Genomic DNA, 18,910 nt, shown 5'->3' on the forward strand with positions numbered 1-18,910 from the left:
TTTTGTCATGCTCTGAAAGTTAAGTCTTTCCTCCCCTGTCACCCTCAGAGTTTAAGAATAAAGTTTAACGGGGGCTGGCCCCATGGCTGAGTGGTTAAGTTCGTTCTCTTTACTTTGGTGGCCCAGCATTTCACTGGTTCGAATCCTGGGCCTGGACATAGCACTGCTCATCAGGCCATGCTGAGGTGGCGTCCCACATGCCACAACTGGAAGGACCCACAACTAAAAATATACAATTATGTACTGGGGGGCTTTGGGGAGAAAAAGGAAAAGTAAAATCTTTAAAAAAAAAAAAAAAAAAGATAAAAGAATAACGTTTAACGAGCCAGCCCTGATGGCGTAGTGGTTAAAGTTTGGTGCTCTCACCACTTCAGTGGCCCAGATTTGGTTCCTGGTTGCAGAACCACACCACTCGTCTGTCAGTACCCATGCTGTGGCGGTAGCTCACATAGAAAAACTAGAAGGACTTACAACTAGAATATACAACTACGTACTAGGACTTTGGGGAAGAAAAAAAAGAAGAGGAAGATTGGCAATAGATGTTAACTCAAGGTGAATCTTTCTCAGCCAAAAAAATCCCAAGTCATACTTTAAAAAAAATAAATGAATAAAAATAGATTTTAAGGACAAAGAAATAACAGTTGAAGAGCTGGTAAGAGTAATTAGTTTGCTAATTATTTCAAAGGACAGTGATAGACCACAATATCTTACTTTGATTAAGTGGTTATTTTTAACTCTGGTCAGAATTTACCCTTTTCTGTTTCTTCTTTTTCCATATGTCTGTCTCTCTTTCTTCTTCTTCCTACTCTTTCTTCCCACTCTTACATTTATTTCCTTCCTTCTTTCTCCCTCCACCATAGTTTTTCATTTCCTAGGTTTTATAAAGTATTTTACCTTTATTATTGAATAAAGTGAATCTCACCAGATTTTTATTTCAAAATAAGCTATACCAAGAATTTTATATTTAAAAAAATTACATTCTGTTTTCTCTTGGTAAAACTGGGTTATAATGATTTCTTCTTCTACCATTGTTGAAAGATTAAATGAATTACTATTTACAATAATACCTGGCATGAAGTTGGTGCTCCACAGATGTTAGCTATTACTGTTGTTCATTTGTTTAAAAAATACTTACCAATGTCTACTATGTGTTGAGCACTTTGCTAGATTTTGCAGGAATAGAGGTAAAAATGAGTCCCTGCCCTCAGGGAACAAAATATATTGGGGAAGATAGATGAATAAACACATTTCAGCAGAGCACAGGCATTGTGTTTGTAAAGATATTATCTTTGATCTTCACCACCGTTTTGCAGAATATTTTTTTCAATGAGAAATCTGAGGCTCAAGAAGACACATGGGTGAGATCACAGAGCTAGTTAGGACCCAAACCCAGGTCTGTCTGACTTCAAAACTCCCTTCCCCTTGTTATCACACTGCCTCAAATTAGTATGATACCTCCGCTGATACTGATCTTTGATGATTTTATTCCAAGCATTACTGTTTCGCTCAACCTGAAAAGCCCCACAGCCTCACATCAGGCCAAAGCCTGGGTCATTGGCTCTTGCAGCCCAACTACAAGGAATAAATAGAGCCCCACTGGCAGGGGACTCAGTTCATTTCAGCCTCCACTGGAGGACGGGCAGTTGTTGCCAAAAGCCTGTCAGTCAAGAACAGTGGCCTGTTTGTTTGGGTTGTTGCAGTCCCTGTGCGAACACTAATCAGTCATGGAGACCATAACGATGGCATTCTGGTTTAACCAAAGAGTAAGTTCAGTCCCAAAGGCACAGCTTGCAACAATAGCTTTATTTGAATTACAACATATTTGAAAAGGGATGTCAAACAGGCATTAATTTATGCTACAGATATTTGTTCTGGGACTTCTAAGGAATGTGCTAGCCTCTGGGAGCCCAAAGATGAATGAGAAACAGACTCTGTTCTTAATAACTTTAAGATTTAGTAGACAAGATAAGCTCTGTGTATAAATAACTGGAAAATACAGTAGAAAGTGAGAAGTGTTGAAGGAAAATGAAAACTAAGTGCCGTGAGAGGGTAAAGGAGAAAGTTCTTTCAGCTGGAGAGCTCAGCGAAGGCTTTATGGAGCAGGAGCAGACATTTTAGCCAGGCCTGAAAGGCATGTAGCGTTTCAATAGAAAGGAAAGGTATTCTAGTGGGAAAGGAGTAGAGTGATCAAAGGCATGCAGATGGGAAAGTACAAGATAAGTTTGGGGCACAGCACTCTTCCCTTCCCCCTTCACTCAAGACCTCCGTTCACTCTCAGATCTCAGGTCAAACCTCACTTACTCAAGGGAGTTCTCTGACCTTGGGTCCCCTTCCCCTATTGTAAGCTTCCAGAGCATACAATACCATTTTAGCCACAGTCCCATAGCAAGTACTGAACATTTTACAGGTGCTGAATAAGTATTTGTTGCATGAATAATTGAATGTGGCCTTGAGGAACTGGAATGTAGAGTTCATGAAGGAGAATAGCAGAAGATAATGCTGAGAGGTTGGTTCTTGAATAAAAACAGCTGACACATAGCAATGTTTACTACATGCCAGGTACTACCCAAAGCACCTTATGGGTATTAACATCTCTAAGCCTCACAGTAACCTTATAAGGTTGGTAACTAGTATTATCCCCATCTCACAGATGAAGAAGTGGATGTACTGAGAGGTTAAGTAATTTGTCTCAAAGTAACAAAGCTTATGTCATACAGCTAGGATTTCAAACCCAACTCACCTGACCTTGGAGCCTGCCTGTTTAACCAAGGAGTGTGGGCATTATTTGGTAAACGATGATATGGTTAAGACTGCATTAGATTATTGTGGAAATTCTGAAAGCCATTTAAAAAATGACACTATCTCACTAAGCCTCAAACAGGGAGCAGCATTGCAGAGGTCTGTACCCTGGGGCAGAGGGGTAGGAGTCAGGGTGGAGGGTGGGACTGCACAGTTTCTGCCTGGATTTGGCGTCTGGTTGGTACTTCCTGCCTGCCCTCTCCCATTATGCCTCAAGTCCACCACCCAGCCTTCTGCTTTCCTCTTTTCTGATAGTCTCGCCCTTGCCATTCCTTCCAAATTATTCTCACAACCCAGCTCTACTTCTCCATTCTATAAGCTTCCCCTGTCTGCCTCTCCACTGACTCTATTCTCCTGTGAACAGACCTCTTTTGTCATTAATGTTTTCTTTAAAAGCTCATTCCACTTTTTTGCTATAATGCAAACCTGGCTTTTCCCAGCTGTTAGCTAAGTGTCTGATGCAAATTCACAGCCTTATTATTCATTCAATAATAATTTATTCAAAGCCCACTTTCCTTGATCCTACTGCACTCTTAAGGTTACTTTCCCTCTCTTTGTTTTTCTACCCTTCAGTATCCAACTATACACTCATTCCTTAACCTTTTATAATCCGGCTTCCATCGTCACCATTGCCCTCAAACTATTTTGTCCAGATTATTCTACCACCTCCTGTCAAATCCAGAGCCTTTTCTTAAATCTCTCTTTTATTTTTTTTGAGGAAGATAAGCCCTGAGCTAACATCTCCTGCCAAACCTCCTCTTTTTGCTGAGGAAGACTGGCCCTGAGCTAACATCCATGCCCCATCTTCCTCCACTTTATATGTGGGACGCCTACCACAGCATGGCTTGCCAAGCGGTGCCATGTCCGCACCCAGGATCCGAACCGGCGAACCCCGGGCTGCGGAAGCGGAACATGTGAACTTAATCACTGCACCACCAGGCCGGCCCCTTTAAATCTCTTCATCTCTGTAGCACTGAGCACACCGGGTCACTTGCTCCTTTTTGAAATTTTTTTCTCCAAAATATATTCTTCTTCCCTCCTCCTCTGTCTCTTCCTCCTCTTTCCTTTCTTTCTTGCCTTTTTTTTTTTATCTTTTGCTACCTTTTGAACCATTCTTCCTGTCTTTCCTGTCTCTTCATGTACCATTTCTAAGGATCTGCCCTTTGCCTCCCTCCCCTCTTGCCTTTGTTCCTGTACAGTCTTTAAACTATCACCTTCGTGTTGACGTCTCCCATACCATTTCTCTAGTCCTAAGTTCTCTGTGGATTTCTAGGCCTGCACTTCCAATTGTCTTTAAGACATCTCTAGACTCTCAAACTCAGATTGAACTCATTTTCTTCACTCCCCGGTTGCTTTCCCCTTTTACTTTCCAATTTATATTTATAGCATTCCACCCATCTGGATGTAAAACTCTCTCTCCATAGCTCTCAGATTCATTCAGTCACAAAGTCTTGTAAATTCTCCTCCTAAAGTTCCTTCTTCCTCTTAATTCAGGTTCTAATCATCTCTCATCCTAGGTGGTCTCCCTGTAAGTGATCTTTTTTAAAAAGAGAGGGTCATGTGACTCTTCTGTTTAAAGACCTCCCTCTGCAGTTTGAAGTTCATTCTCTGAAGAGAACATTCAAGGCCTTTCACACTCTTAACTCTAGATTCATTCCAGCCACATTTCCTGCATCCCCACCCAGCAAACTTGGCTCTGGCAATCCACCCGAAACAACCTGTAGAAGCACACCATGACTTTTCACTCTTTGTGCTTTATTTCTGTTCTGCTCACAACACTGTAGTTTTTTTCCTCCTTTATATTTTGCTTTTTCTCCCCAATTCCCCCCAGTACATAGTTGTATATTTCAGTTGTGGGTCCTTCTAGTTATGGCATGTGGGACACCGTGTCAGCATGGCCTGACAAGCAGTGCCATGTCTGCGCCCAGGATCCGAACCAGCAAAACCCTGGGCTGCCGAAGCGGAGCGCGCGAACTTAACCACTCGGCCACGGGGCCAGCCCTTCCTCCTTTATGTTTTGGATCTCAGGTTCAGCAGGTCGAATTATTCACACTCCACAGTTCATGACATACTCTCATAACTGACCCTTCCAAAGTCCTTCACCTGTTATTTATCTATGCATTCCCTTTATCCCTATTCTCATCTCTCCTACCCCGCAACTGTTCTAATGTATTTAATGTGTAAGCTTTTTTGTATGTTACTGTAAAACATGTATTTTTTGTGTATGTATATTTAATTTACATAAAAGGTAGTGTGTTGTAAGTCTCATTGTGCTTCTTACTTTTTAAATTTAGCACTATGTCTTTAAATTTTGTCTATGTTCCTAATCTATTACTCCTGATTGTTGCACAGTACTCCCTGGTGTGCATCCACCACATTTTACCTATCCACTCCCCTGATAATGGACATTGTGAATGCTTTATACCTAATCCCCTGGACAAGACCAGCATTTCATCCCTACCTAACACAGTTCTCAACTCTATCAGACTCAACAATCTTTTTGTGTGTGTGTGAGGAAGATTTGCCCTGAGCTGACATCTGCTGCCAATCCTCTTCTTTTTCTCCTGCTTGAGGAAGACTAGCCCTGTGCTAACATGTGTGCCAATCCTCCCCTTCTTTGTACATGGGATGCCTTCATAGCATGGCTGATGAGTGGAGTCGATCCGCACCCAGGATCTGAACCCGCAAACCCTGGGCTGTTGAAGCAGAATGTGTGCAACTTTAACCATTTGGCAACAGCGCTGGCCCCAACAATCTTCTTAAATAACAAATATAATGTATGTTTTATTATTCTAAAATGAAATTCACAGATAATATAACCTACTGTGGTAGGCAGCCTCTCAGATAACCCCCAATGATGTCTGCCTCCTGGTATGCTTATCCTTGTGTAATCCCCTCTCCAGGAGTGTGGGTTGCGCTTATTGACTTCTAGTGAACAGAACAGGACAGAAGTGACGGGATGTCAGTTCCAAGGTTAGGTTACCAAAAAAACTGTGGCTTCTGTTTTGGGTGTTCTTCCTGGTTCTCTCCCTCATCTGCTCTGAGAGAAGCCAGCTGCCATGTTGTAAGCCACCCTATGAAGAGGACCAAGTGGCAAGGAACTGAGGGAGGCCTCTGGCAACAGCCAGTGAAGAACTGAGGCCCTTAGTCTAATAACCTGAAGGAACTGAATCTTGGTGAAAACCATGTGAGTGACTTTGCAAGAGGATCCTTCCACATCAATACTTCAGATGAGACTGCAGCCTCAGCCAACACCCTGACTGTAACATAAGGAACCTTGAGCCAGAGGCACGCAGCTAAACTGCACCTAGATTCCTGACCCACAGAAACTGTATGATAAATGTTCATTGTTGTAAGCCACTAACTTTTGGGATAATTTGTTACACAGCAAAAAAACTAATACACCTAACTACCCACATAATTAAAAAATAATATATAATGCCTGAACTAATATAAAGGTAAAATAAAGACAGTAAATTACAATATGTGTTTCAATATGTAAATGTTCAGGCATGAGTACACCAGAGAGTGTAATGGTTTCAGATGCTTGCACCTATATGTAGCATCACCATGAAAGCAGGAGCTACAAATGCAGACTGATTCCAGTGAGTATTGGCCAAATTATTACAAGTGATGCGGCTTTTGGTGACATTATTTCCTGAAATGTTTCACAGCCCTTGGTAAGTTCCAAACAAAACAAAGTATAATATCCTTCCAATTTCAGGGTAGTTTCTGTTCCGGGAAAAACTCCCAGTTCTTTCCTTCTTGTGTGTTTTTATCCTTTACTTTCATACAGAATACTTCACTTCTGACACTTCTGGTCACAAATGTGTGCAGTTTTTTTCTACACCAAGCAATTTTCTGATACCAGCTGGGTGTCCTACAGTTTAACTCAGTTCTGACACTGTCTACCTGAAGATAGTGTCAGATCCCACAGGTTAAAGGCTCAGTCCCACAAGACAGCCTGCCACTCTAGATGCCAATTGCAAGCAGTAGGTTTCCCACAACTTCTGACCAACTTGGTTGCAAATTGGAGGTTCTCACAACCTCCTCCCTCTTGGATTCTATTATTTGCTAGAACCAGCTCACAGAACTAAGGGAAACACTTACATACACCAGTGTATTAAAGGATATGATAAAGGATACTGATGAACAGCCAGATGAAGAGATACACAGGGTGAGATCTGGAAGGGTCCTGAGCACAGAGCTTCTGTGCCTGTGAAGTTGGTGTATGTCACCCTCCAGGTATGTGGACATATTCCCTAACCTGGACGCTCTCTGAAAGCCCTACCATTGAGATTTTTATGCTTCATGTAGGCACGGTCAATTATTAAGTCCATTTCCAGCCTCTCCGCCCTCTGTAGAGAACGGGTGGGTGGGGCTGAAAATTCCAAGCTTCTAATCATGGCTTGGTCTTTCCAGTGACCAGCCCGCATCCAGGCACCCACCCAGAGTCACCTCGTTAGACCAAAGGATGCTCCTAGTGCTCTCAACGCTTAGGAATTTACGAGGCTTTTAGGAGCCCTATGGCAGGAACTGGGGACAGAGATCAATATATATATTTTCTATTATCTCACAGTTGCATTCCTAGAAAACTCAGCGCACCTTAAAAGCATAGGAAAATGCTTTGTGTTTATGTGTTAACAAAGGTTCTAGGCTCAGCTAATTATAAACAGATTTTTTCACTCACATAAATGTTTAGCAGGACATTCAGAAATAGTGTTGTCCTTGTGTGGCATTATCTCTTGCATTGCAGAACATCTTATATCTCTAGCTTAGCCTTATAATGGCCGTTGTTTTCCCAATCATTGTTCTGACCCCCAAAAAGCCACAGAAATTTAAATCCTGTCTAAAGGGTGGTTCCACCTCCCTGAGAAGTAGTATCAAAGAACAATATCCCTAATAACCAATACTGTGCTTCGCAATAAACAATAGTGGAACTCTAAATTGCTGAAATTGTTTTAAGTACGCCCTCCAGGCAGCCAAGGACCGCTGACTAGCCCCACGATGATCCACAGCTTCGCAGTCCCAACTCAGGAAGCGATGATCCATACGTAGAAACAAATTTAGGGTGACAACGAATTACACGTCTCCTATCCCATGACTCCCTTCTCTTTGCTAATTTTTAATCCCTTCTTCGGGGTTATAGAGCCAATACCTCACCACGCCTGGCCTAAGCACCGCCTGGTTCCACCGCTAGGTGGGACGCACACGTTCCTCTCCCGCAGGCGGGGCGGCTAGGCCCCGCCCCGGCCCCGCGCGTCACCGGAAGTGGGGCGGCGGAAGTAGTAAAAGCGGCTCGGACCGAGGCGGCTGGGTCTTGTAGGTTGCCTGCCTGGTGAGATGGCAGATGAGGAAGAAGACCCCACCGTGAGTGACCACTTCTGTTCCAACCCACTTTTTTCTTTACTCCCCCCGGCACAGGAGCGGAGGCCGAATTCAGAATCGGGTCTGTTTTCCCTAATGAATTCAGCCGACAGAATCGGGGACTTGACGCTGTGCTAGCCTTTCCCTCCGGATTCATGTCTTTAGTACGTGGGGTAGGACGTGAAGGCAGAGTAGGAAGGTGGCCCCTTGCCCTTAGCCTTTGGTCCATATTTGCCAGACACACTTTGAAACGCCTAGAGAGTCACTAGAGGACACAGCTAATACGTCTTTGTTAGCGCTCCTTATGAACCAACAGTTCAACTCCTATCAAAACGCTATACTTATTGTAGTGGAAAAATAATAGACCGAAAATCAGGAAGCCTGGATTTCAAAATCCTTGTTCTCTGTGAGCAAGTTACTTAACTTTGAGCCCCGGTTTTCCTGTCGTAAAATGGGGTTAAGTCTTACTTGACGAAAGTTCCTAGCACTGTATAAGCAGTGATTAGTAAATACTAGTTTTGCTAACTTTGATTTAAAACCACCTCTTTTAATAGTAAAACCGTGTAGCAATAGGCCAACTTAGTTGGTTAAAAAAAAAAAAATATGGTCATTAGCATACCAGAGGCAGTAGGATTATTTGTTAGGGACATTGCAGAAGCCATTCCTGCATGAGTCAGAACTTAGACTGGATAGTCTTTGAGGCCCCTCAGTTGCTACGGTTTCATGATTTTTTGCTGTTTGCTTTAGGCTTTCTGGCCTGATATCAGTGTTAAAAATGGAAAAAAATGTTAATTATTAAAAAATCAAATGCAGTGCTTGACATTTCTATACATACATCTTCTAGTTTGAGGAAGAAAATGAAGAAATTGGAGGAGGTGCAGATGGTGGACAGGGTAAAAGAAAGAGACTTTTTTCTAAAGAATGTAAGTAGTATTTGACAATTATTTTATTACAGATGATAAAGATTTTTGGACATAGTTGTTCAAAGTAGATATATCTGTTCTGAATGTGTTTCCCTGTGGGGACAATATTCTCAGACTTGCCTATAAGATTCTGCTAAACTTGTGAATCATAGATAGTAATGATGCTAACCCCAATTTATATGTGTGTGTGTATAGTTTTTTCTTAAGGAAATATGATCAGTGTTTCAAATCAGGGACTAAGAACATACTTCCATTACTTCTCCTTTCCCTTTATCTTTGCAGCATTAGGAGCAGGGGCTGCTTTCATTGGAAGACAAAAGTTGTGATGGATCCTGGAACAGGTGGTGAGGGTAGGAAGTAAGTTGGGGTTTTGGACTAGGACAAGGCAGGAAAGTGGTGAATGGTGTGAGGCATTACAGTGGCGTAGAGATTATAATGTTTTAGTCCTCTCCTCTACTCTCTCAGTAGACAGGTTTGACCCTTTTTGGGCAGCAGCAATAGGGAGAGCTGCTGCTAGTGCAGATGGCCCAGGCCAACCCCTGAAGGGCACTGTGAGAATGTACTCTCCATCTCTCAGTACCGGGTCCTTTACATACAGTTATGTCTGAGTACTGACAGATGAGGCAACACATGAATACCTGGTTTATTTATGCTGGCTCAGACGTAAGCAGTTCCCAAATGCTCTTGAAACTGCAGAGTGAGTGTGTCTTTTTTTTTTAAACCACTCAAATTCTTCTCCATATGTCAATTCCTCACCTAAAGCTGACCACTCCTTATTCCATCTCTGATGCTATTTCCTCCATTTGTATGTGGTTGGCTTTGCTTTTTATTTCATCATAAGAAGGGGATTCCTACACCAGAGCATCCCAGAGTGATGCTTGCATAGTCAGTTCTTAGCAGAAACCTTTCTTCCACTTGGATTGTTTTATTTTTGTAATGACAAGAATGTGGAATCTTCACAGCCTTCTCCTTGTCTTACCTGAATCTTCATATGTCTTATTAACCAAGATATGTTCTCCTAAACCATCTTTTTAAAACAATTTTTGCTAACAGATTTTCGGAGCATTCACTGGTATTTGTCTTTACAGACCCTTTAACTAAATACAGTTTACATACTTCCTATCTAATATAAGTTTCCCTTTTCCAGTGAAATATATTTCACTGCTGGTGAACTGTGCCCATCAAAATGTTAATGACAAAGTACCTTCTTCAAAATATTTAAGGAAAAATAGTAATCTTACAGTGGAGAATCCTGACAGACAGTACTTTACCCAAATGATCAAAGTTAATATCACCAGTAATATATATTGGCATCATGTACCCTTGATATGATGCATAAGAGGGCATCACCTCTGTGGTACCCTTGCTAGGAATGCACAAGCACAATCTAATCATGAGAAAACATCAGAAAAATCCAGACTGAGGGACATTCTGCAAGATAACTGACCAGTATTCTTTGGAAGTGTTGAGGTCATGAACAACGAGGAAAGTCTGAGAAACTGTCACAGATCAGAGGAAATGAAGAAGGCATGACAACTAAATAGTGTGGGATCCTGGAACAGAAAAAGGACGTTAGTGGAAAAACTGGTACCATCTGAATAAGTTTGGTACTTGCACCAGTGTTAATTTCTTAGTTTTAATAAATGTCTGTGGTTATGTAACATATATACATAAGGGGAAGCTGGATATAGGGTATTTGGGAATTCTGTACTATTTTTGCAACTCTTCTGTAATTCTGAAATTATCTCAAAAAAAAAAGGCAAAAAAATTTTCAGAATCCTAAGAGAGGATATTGGCTTCTGTCTTTCTTTTCTCCCTCCAGTATCTGAACCTAAAGGCTCTTCCCAGTATAGCCCCTAGGGATACCTCCCTATCCCAGGCTGGCTTCCTAGTCACCCCTTTCTTTTCTTCCCTAGGCCTGGTCTACTTTCTTCTCTTTTCAGTTCTACCAGCTTTTGCTTCTGCCTAAATAGGAATTATCCTTAATGTACTCATTCATGCCTTTAGAAGTCTTCTAAGAGTTCGTTCTTTTATTTTTTTAAAACGTGCAACTTACAGACAATAAATTGTACTAGTCTTAAGCGAACAGCTTGATGAATTTTACATATATACATATACTTGTAACCACCACTTATGTCAAGATATAAGACATTTCCAAAGTATGACAGTTTCTTTACGTTTATATCTCTTTGAGAATCTGCTGAGTTGATTTTTTTCCAGAGAAATGCACACACACAAATACTGTATACAATTTTTGCATATAATTTCAGGAGGGTTCAAGGACTTCTTGAAGCTTGTCAGTGGACTAACTGGGAGTTTATAGATTATAGAATACGAATCCATATGGATCCCATCTGCCCTAAACTACCAAGAAGTATAATACTGTTGCGGATAGGAGTATAGACTCTGGAGCCAGATCAGCTGTGTTCAAATTCAGGTTCCATCTCTTACTATCTGTGTGACTTTAGCTAAGTCACTTAACTCGTGCCTCAACTTCCTCATCTGTATAGAATGGGGATAATAATAGTATTTACTTCAAAGGATTGTTGCGAGGATTAAATAAGTTAAATATGTGAAGGGCTTAAAACAGTGCCTGGCATATAGTAAGAGCTGTGTAAGTTTTAGCTGTTGGCAGTTATTTTTACTACCTTGTATTAAACTTTTCTCCTCTTTTGCATTTTCTATGGTTCCTTCAGCCCTGAAAGGGCTGGCAGTTGCATTGATCTAGGGAATGAAATGTCAAGATACTGTATAGTAAGCCCTTTACTTTTTCCTTTTGATTACCCAGTCCTTCCTATAAGAAGGTGATTGGAGCACTTTTTCTCATGTCCTTTTCCCTGTAGTCGTATCAGAAAGGATTTTGCTGTTTCTTTTCCAATGCCCCACTGCCACACACAGAGAAAACACTCCTAGTAAAGGCTGAGCCAATGCTACTCCTCCCGTCCCTGCCGTGGAGTTTCCTACTCAAAGGTATTCTGGGGTTGTAGATGGGTAGATAATAGAGGTTAGGGAAAGAATAATGATGTCAGGGTTCAGTAGCCAGGAGGGAAGAGGAGTTCCTACCTAGGGAAAGCTAGGTAGGAACAGTTGGTTAAAACCTTTTACACCAAAACCCATTCGTTGAGACAACAAATACAACGTAAATGTATTTTTATACTAATATCTTCTATAACTTGGTTCAGTTCTAATTGGAAAAAAGTATTGGTCAGATTGTTAAATTTGTTCAAGTAAACAAAATGACTGTTATTTTACAGTACGATGTATGATGTATGGGTTTGGGGATGACCAGAATCCTTATACTGAGTCAGTGGATATTCTCGAAGACCTTGTCATAGAGTTCATCACTGAAATGGTAAGTTGTTTTGTAATTCATGTTAGTTAATTGAGGAATTGATTTGAAATTCTAACTTTTAGATAAGACTAGAACTATGGCATCCTTTTGAAATAAGCTATCCATTTAACAACCTGTTTTATAGAAGTTACTATTTATCATTAAGGATGGAGAGATAGATAATATATACACACATATACACAATATATATTCCACTCCCCTGAATTTTATTTATTAGGATTTAAGATCCTTGAATAAAATTTAAAATATTACCCATAATCCCAACATCCAACATGTTTCCCCCTTCCAGTATTTATTTAAAGGTATACAATGTTTTCCATAGTGGTGATCATGGTAAACATTCTTTTTTGTTCAAAATTTTATGATATATATTTCCCATGTCCTAATCACAGTTATTTTAGTAGCTATGTAAAATTCAGATTGTTTTCTAATATACTTAACCATTTCTCTATTGTATAAGTTATTACAGATTATTTTTAACTGAATAGATAATTTTGAATGACCATATTCATGAAATTTCCCCTCTGTCTCCTGTGGATATATTCACAAAGATAGGAATACTGAGTTTGGTTGTGTTCAGTACTTAAAAATTTTTACCCTGTGTTTTTGGATCATTTTCTTAGTACAGAATAATAGAAGTTAAATTACTGGGTCAGAGTGTGCATTTTTAAAAATCTTTTCCTACTTATAAAAGTAATTAATATTGATTAAATTTAGAAAGCATTTAAAAAGTGCAGGGAAGAAATAAAAATCTGTAATCCTTCCACCTAGAGACAACTGATGCTAAGATTCTGGTGAATATTCTTTTGTCTTTTTGCACATATTTTTAAACTTTATAAAATTGAAATCATATAGTATATTACAGTCTTAGAACCTTTTTTTGACTTAGGGAAAGTCTAGAACATTTTCCCCATGTCATTGCATAATACTCTATAATATTTTTAATGGCTTCATAATATTAATTGACTGGATGTGCTCAAATTTGTTTATTCAATGCCTTGTTAAATATTTAGTTTCTCTTTTTTTAGTTATTAGAAATAATGCTATGATCAACTTTTGTTTTTGTACAGGATAAATATATAATGATAGGGGCTGAGATTTGGTTTTAACAAAACCCCCCAATATTTATTGGCTACTGAGATGTACACAAAGCTTAAATGAAATGGATGGTTACCAAAAAATTATAAAATTATTTTATACAAATGAAGACAAAAAGCCAAATATATCAAAAAAACAAACATCAATAAAGTTGATAGTTTTAATGTCATTAATATTAAAAAATGTCTGTAAAGCATTAAGAGAAATATTGTTAAGAACACAGTAGAAAGTAGACAAAGGACATGAATAGACAATTCACAAATGAATAGCTATAATTAGAAGAGAAAGTCTTCAAACTCACTAGCATTAAATAAATGCACATTAAGAGTAAAATGTTAGATTTTTAAAAAAATTGATTAAATTTAATATGTTTCTTTGCAATAGACTCACAAGGCAATGTCAATTGGAAGACAAGGTCGGGTACAAGTTGAAGATATCGTCTTCTTGATTCGAAAGGACCCAAGGAAGTTTGCTAGAGTTAAAGACTTGCTTACAATGAATGAAGAATTGAAACGAGCTAGAAAAGCATTTGATGAAGCAAACTATGGGTCTTGACACCTTTTGTACTTTCTGAAGCTTCGTTATCTTTTGGGGAAACCATATATAATAACTGTATGTTTTCCACAATAAGGTCCTGATATCTAGCCATGTAAATGAAAGATGGGGAAACACCAAGTTTCAGCCTTTATTTTCATGTCTTCGATTTTAGAGTGATATTTGAGCGGTCAATTGCCTGCCATTATATTACCATACTTGAAGGACTTACTGGGTTTTAATGACCACATGTAAATTGAAGTACCTTGCAAACCCTTAAGTTCCTTCTGACTTTTGACTCTGTAAATGATAAAGTAGTATTTATGTATCAGGTGTACCTGTATCCTTTGTAGGCTATACTGTAGCTGTTTAATATGTGAAATCTAAATGGCACCTTTGACTTTATAATAGCTAAGTCATTTCATGTATTCTAAAGTTTTTAGACTACAGTAATCTGAGAGGTTATTAAGATAGTGAACTGGTTTGTGTTTCTTTTAAGGAGAGGATGGAGAAGAGGAGAAACAAGAGAAAATGAGAAAAATACAGTCTTTTCTAGGAGTGTTTATTTGTCTTAAGACAATTTGTGTCAATATTCTTTTAGATAAGTGATATATTTTTTTTTTTTTTTTGGAGAAACTAAGTTTCACGTGAATGCTTCCGTGTTGGAAGCTTTTTTGATTTAAAACCTTTTGGGCTTAGGATATACTACTTGTCAAGTTTTAAGAGAACTCATTTTCTCAGGTCAGATTAAAGCTTCTAAAAGTAAATGCTTTCAGTAACAGGAATGGCATTGCTCAAAAAGCTGATGGCAGGATAAGCATTTGGGGTAGTGTTTTATTAACGTATTTGTCAGTACTTGTTCATTGTGGAAATGTGTATGTGACTAAAACCATATGAGACTACGGAAACCACTTTTGTAGTTCAGGATATACTGGTTTTGTGTGTATTTAGCTTATTGTATAAATTATTGCACTTAGCTTAAAAGAAGGATTAAAATTGCATTCAAAGGGGTCACTGAATATTACTCTGTGAAACAATGTCTTGTGTGCCACTTATAAACATTATCTATAAATCAGTACTTAGGAAAATTTTATTTTCTTAACCTACTGATACAAGGAATAAAGTATGAAAAATTAGAAAGATTAACACTTGAATTTGACTATGTGATTTATCAGCTTTTACCCTCATTACTGGTAATATAATTCTAGTTACTTAATCTCACTAAAAACTGTTTTCTGTATTGTAATGCTCTTGAATTGATAATGAGATTTAAGATAGCTAGGCTGATCTTTTTGTTATTTAAAAAAGTAAACCCACTTGAAAAGCTACTCCAGTCTAAGCTGAAATCAAGAATGGGAACGGAATAATAAAAGATCAGTATGTCGCTATTTTTGTTAAGTTCTACTTCACCCTAAATAGAGGAATTGGTAGTAATGGCACTAGGGCAGTTATACTGGGTGTCTGTATTAGTCAGCTTGGGTTGCCATAACAAAATATCCTAGACTAGGGGGCTTAGACAACAGAAATTTATTTTCTCACAGTTCTGGAGGCTGATGTCCAAGATCAGGGTGCCATCACGGTCAGGTTCCGGTGAGGACTTTTCCTGGGTTGCAGATAGCTGCCTTCTCACTGTGTCCTCACATGGCTTCGAGAGAGCTCTGTTGGTTCTTACTCTTTTTTTTTTTTTTTTTTTTTAAGATTGGCACTTGAGGGGCTGGCCCGGTGGTGCAGCGGTTAAGTTCACATGCTCCGCTTCAGTGGCCTGGGGTTCACTGGTTCGGATCCTGGGTACCGACATGGCACTGCTTGGCAAGCCATGCTGTCGCAGGTGTCCCACATATAAAGTAGAGGAAGGTGGGCACGGATGTTAGCTCAGGGCCAGTTGTCCTCAGCAAAAAGAGGAAGATTGGCAGCAGGTGTTAGCTCAGGGCTAATCGTTCTCAAAAAAAAAAAAAAGATTAGCACTTGAGCTAACAACTGTTGCCAATCTTTTTTTTTTCCTGCTTTTTCTCCCCAAATCCCCCCGTACCTAGCTGTATATTTTAGTTGTGGGTCCTTCTAGTTGTGGCATGTAGGTTGCCGCCTCAGTGTGGCCTAGACGAGCAGTGCCATGTCCGTGCCCAGGATCTGAACTGGCGAAACTCTGGGCTGCCGAAGTGGGGTGCGTGAACTTAACCACTTGGCCACGGGGCTGGCCCCAGTTCTTACCCTTATAAGAGCACCAATTCTGTCAGATCAGGGTGCCACCTTTTTGACCTCATTTAACCTTAATTACCTCCATAAAGGTCCTATCTCTAATACAGCCAGATATGGGGTTAGGGCTTAGACATGAATTTTAGGGGGATACAATTCAGTCTATAGCAGTGCCATTAGTCTTACTATTGCTAATAATCCTGGCACTCAGGAAATTTTTTATGGGACTTTGTATTAAGACTTTAGGTTGCAATTGATGGAACTTAACTCAAAAATAGCATAAGCAAAAATGAGGAATTTATTGGCTTATATAACGAAGGAAGGGATGGAATTGACTCCAGCGTTGACTGAATCTAAGAACTTGAGGAGAATCGAGACTGTCCATCTTTGTCATAATTTTGGTTTTACTTCCTCAGGAACCTCAGTATGTCAAGGGAACATTATGGCCAACAGTTCTAGGGTTCCATCCACACAACTCCTGATCGAGGGCACTACCTCTCTTCCTAATACAGAAAATTCTGAGCAAGGAGTTTGATTGTCCTGGCTCTGGTCATTCTTGGACCAATCACTGTGGCCAGGAAGTTCTACTATAGCCTGGATCTCATGCCCCACCTCTGTGGTGAAGAATGGTTTGGATTTGGGGTGGGAAGTGGGTACAACTATTAGTAAGAAAGGTAAAGAGAGGCTGGGCAGACAAAAATAACAGATGTGCACTCGCTTCGCTTGATTCATGAGCTTATAAACTCAATTCTAAGAGTAACGGAGCATGGCTCTCTTCCCATATCTAGAGCTGAGCTGTGTAATATTGTAGCCATTAACCACAGGGGGCTATTTGAATTTAGTTAAAATTAAATAAAATTCCTCAGTTTCACTAGCCATATTCCAAGTGCTCAGCAGCCTCATGGCTAGTGCTACTGCACTGAACAGTGCTGATATGTAACATTTCCATTATCACAGAAAATTCTTTTGGACAGTGCTGATCTATAGTGTTCAAGTGCTCTCTCCTAAGTTAATTCACTTTTTAAAAAGCTTGCTATTTAGTTTTTTAAGTTTACTCTCAAGTATACACAATAGAATAGTATCATGAGCCCCTAGCTTCAACAATTAACATTTTTCTGATTTTTTTTTTTTTGAGGAAGATTAGCCCTGAGCTAACTGCTGCCAATCCTCCTCCTTTTGCTGAAGAGGACGGGCCCTGAGCTAACATCCATGCACATCTTCCTCTACTTTATATGTGGGACGCCTGCCACAGCATGGTTTGCCACATGATGCCATGTGCGCACCTGGGATCTGAACTGGCGAACCCCAGACCGCCAAAGCAGAACATGCGCACTTAATGGCTGCGCCACTGGGTCAGCCCCTCTAATTTAATGTCATATATTTCCCCACCGTCTTTGGGGGGTGGGGGTGGGAGGGGCAGTATTTTTTAAAGCAAATCCCCGATAGTATTGTATCATTTCATCTGTAAATACTTCAGTATGTATCTCTAAGAAAAAGTTTAAAAAGGTAGTCCAAATACTATTATCATACCCTAACAAAAATTAACACTAATTCCTCAATATTCCAATACCCAAACAGTTTCAATCTCTTGATTTGTCTCAAAATATCTTTTTGAGTTTGTATATTAGTGTTCCGTTGCTGCTGTAACAAGTTACTGCAAATTCAGTGACTTAAAACAACACAAATTCATTATCTTACTAGTTCTCTAGGTCAGAAGTCTTTCACAGGCCTCAATATGCTAAATCAAAGTACCCACAGGGCTACATTCCTTTCTGGATGTTCTGAGAAAGAATCTGTTTACTCGCCTTTTCCAGCTTCTAGAGGCTGCATTCCTTGGCTCATGATCACTTTGCAACTTCAAAGCTAGTGACGGGTGCATCTCTGACCCTTCATTCATGGTCATATCTCCCTCTGACCCCAGCCAGGAAAGGTTCTGTGCTTTTAAGGACCCTTGTGATTATATTGGATCCACCTGATAACCCAGGCTAATCCCCACGTCAAGGTCCTTAACTTAATGACACCAGGAAAGTCTCTTTGCCCATGTAAAGTAACATATTCACAGGTTTTGGGGATTAGGACGTGGACATCTTTCGGGGGCTGTTATTCTACCTACTACAGTTTGTTTGCAACGGGGCCTAAGCAAGGCATCACCCGTTGCATTTGGTAGGTATATCTAAATTTCTTTTAATCTATAATAGCTCCCCTCCCCCACTTTGTTTTAAGTGAAGCTCTTGAAAAAAAAAATCTTTTCTTTTTCTAGCTAGCATGTTTATTAGATGCTCAAGCAGAGCATGAAGTCATTGGTTTTTACTGTATTTGGACTGGTTTTCTTAAGTAAAAACTGTAATATTAATTCTAAGTGTAGAAATTTAAAAATCAGGGAAATAGTTCACTTGGCCTCTCATCAATGGAGAGAGATGTTGTCTTGGGAGTCATTTGGCTGCTTCCCAAAATGCCTCAGCAGGTTGCATTACTTGGGAGAATGTACTACAGTCCAGAGTTTGATTTGCAGCATTGCAGGCTCAGAAACCGATTTCATTAGCAAATGGAGAGCACATCCATCTCTCTGGGTGGACTCACAGAAACCAAGCTCATAAGACCAGTGTATGAATATGTATGCCAACTTACAGATGTAAGTAAAACC

The 18,910-nt window shown here is 39.8% G+C and overlaps 1 protein-coding gene across 5 annotated transcripts; it reads left to right on the forward strand.

Annotated features, from left to right (window-relative positions):
* The first annotated feature begins 8,055 nt into the window (after nucleotides 1–8,055).
* On the forward strand, nucleotides 8,056–15,219 carry TAF13 (TATA-box binding protein associated factor 13). 5 transcript variants are annotated; one of them, XM_070607853.1, is made up of 6 exons: nucleotides 8,084–8,169; nucleotides 9,011–9,089; nucleotides 9,372–9,446; nucleotides 11,933–12,059; nucleotides 12,344–12,441; nucleotides 13,924–15,219. In XM_070607853.1, the coding sequence occupies exons 4-6, from the start codon at nucleotides 12,017–12,019 to the stop codon at nucleotides 14,092–14,094; spliced, it is 312 nt and encodes a 103-aa protein (XP_070463954.1). In that variant the 5' UTR covers nucleotides 8,084–8,169; nucleotides 9,011–9,089; nucleotides 9,372–9,446; nucleotides 11,933–12,016; the 3' UTR covers nucleotides 14,095–15,219. The 5 variants fall into 5 exon arrangements, with proteins under 5 accessions (XP_070463952.1, XP_008521693.1, XP_070463954.1 ...); XM_070607851.1 differs by lacking the exon at nucleotides 9,372–9,446 and having other exon boundaries at nucleotides 8,056–8,169; XM_070607852.1 differs by lacking the exon at nucleotides 9,372–9,446 and having other exon boundaries at nucleotides 8,096–8,248.
* The last annotated feature ends 3,691 nt before the right edge of the window (nucleotides 15,220–18,910 follow it).

The sequence above is a fragment of the Equus przewalskii genome, unplaced genomic scaffold (genome assembly GCF_037783145.1).
Source record: "Equus przewalskii isolate Varuska unplaced genomic scaffold, EquPr2 ChrUn-13, whole genome shotgun sequence".
NCBI lineage: Eukaryota > Metazoa > Chordata > Mammalia > Perissodactyla > Equidae > Equus > Equus przewalskii.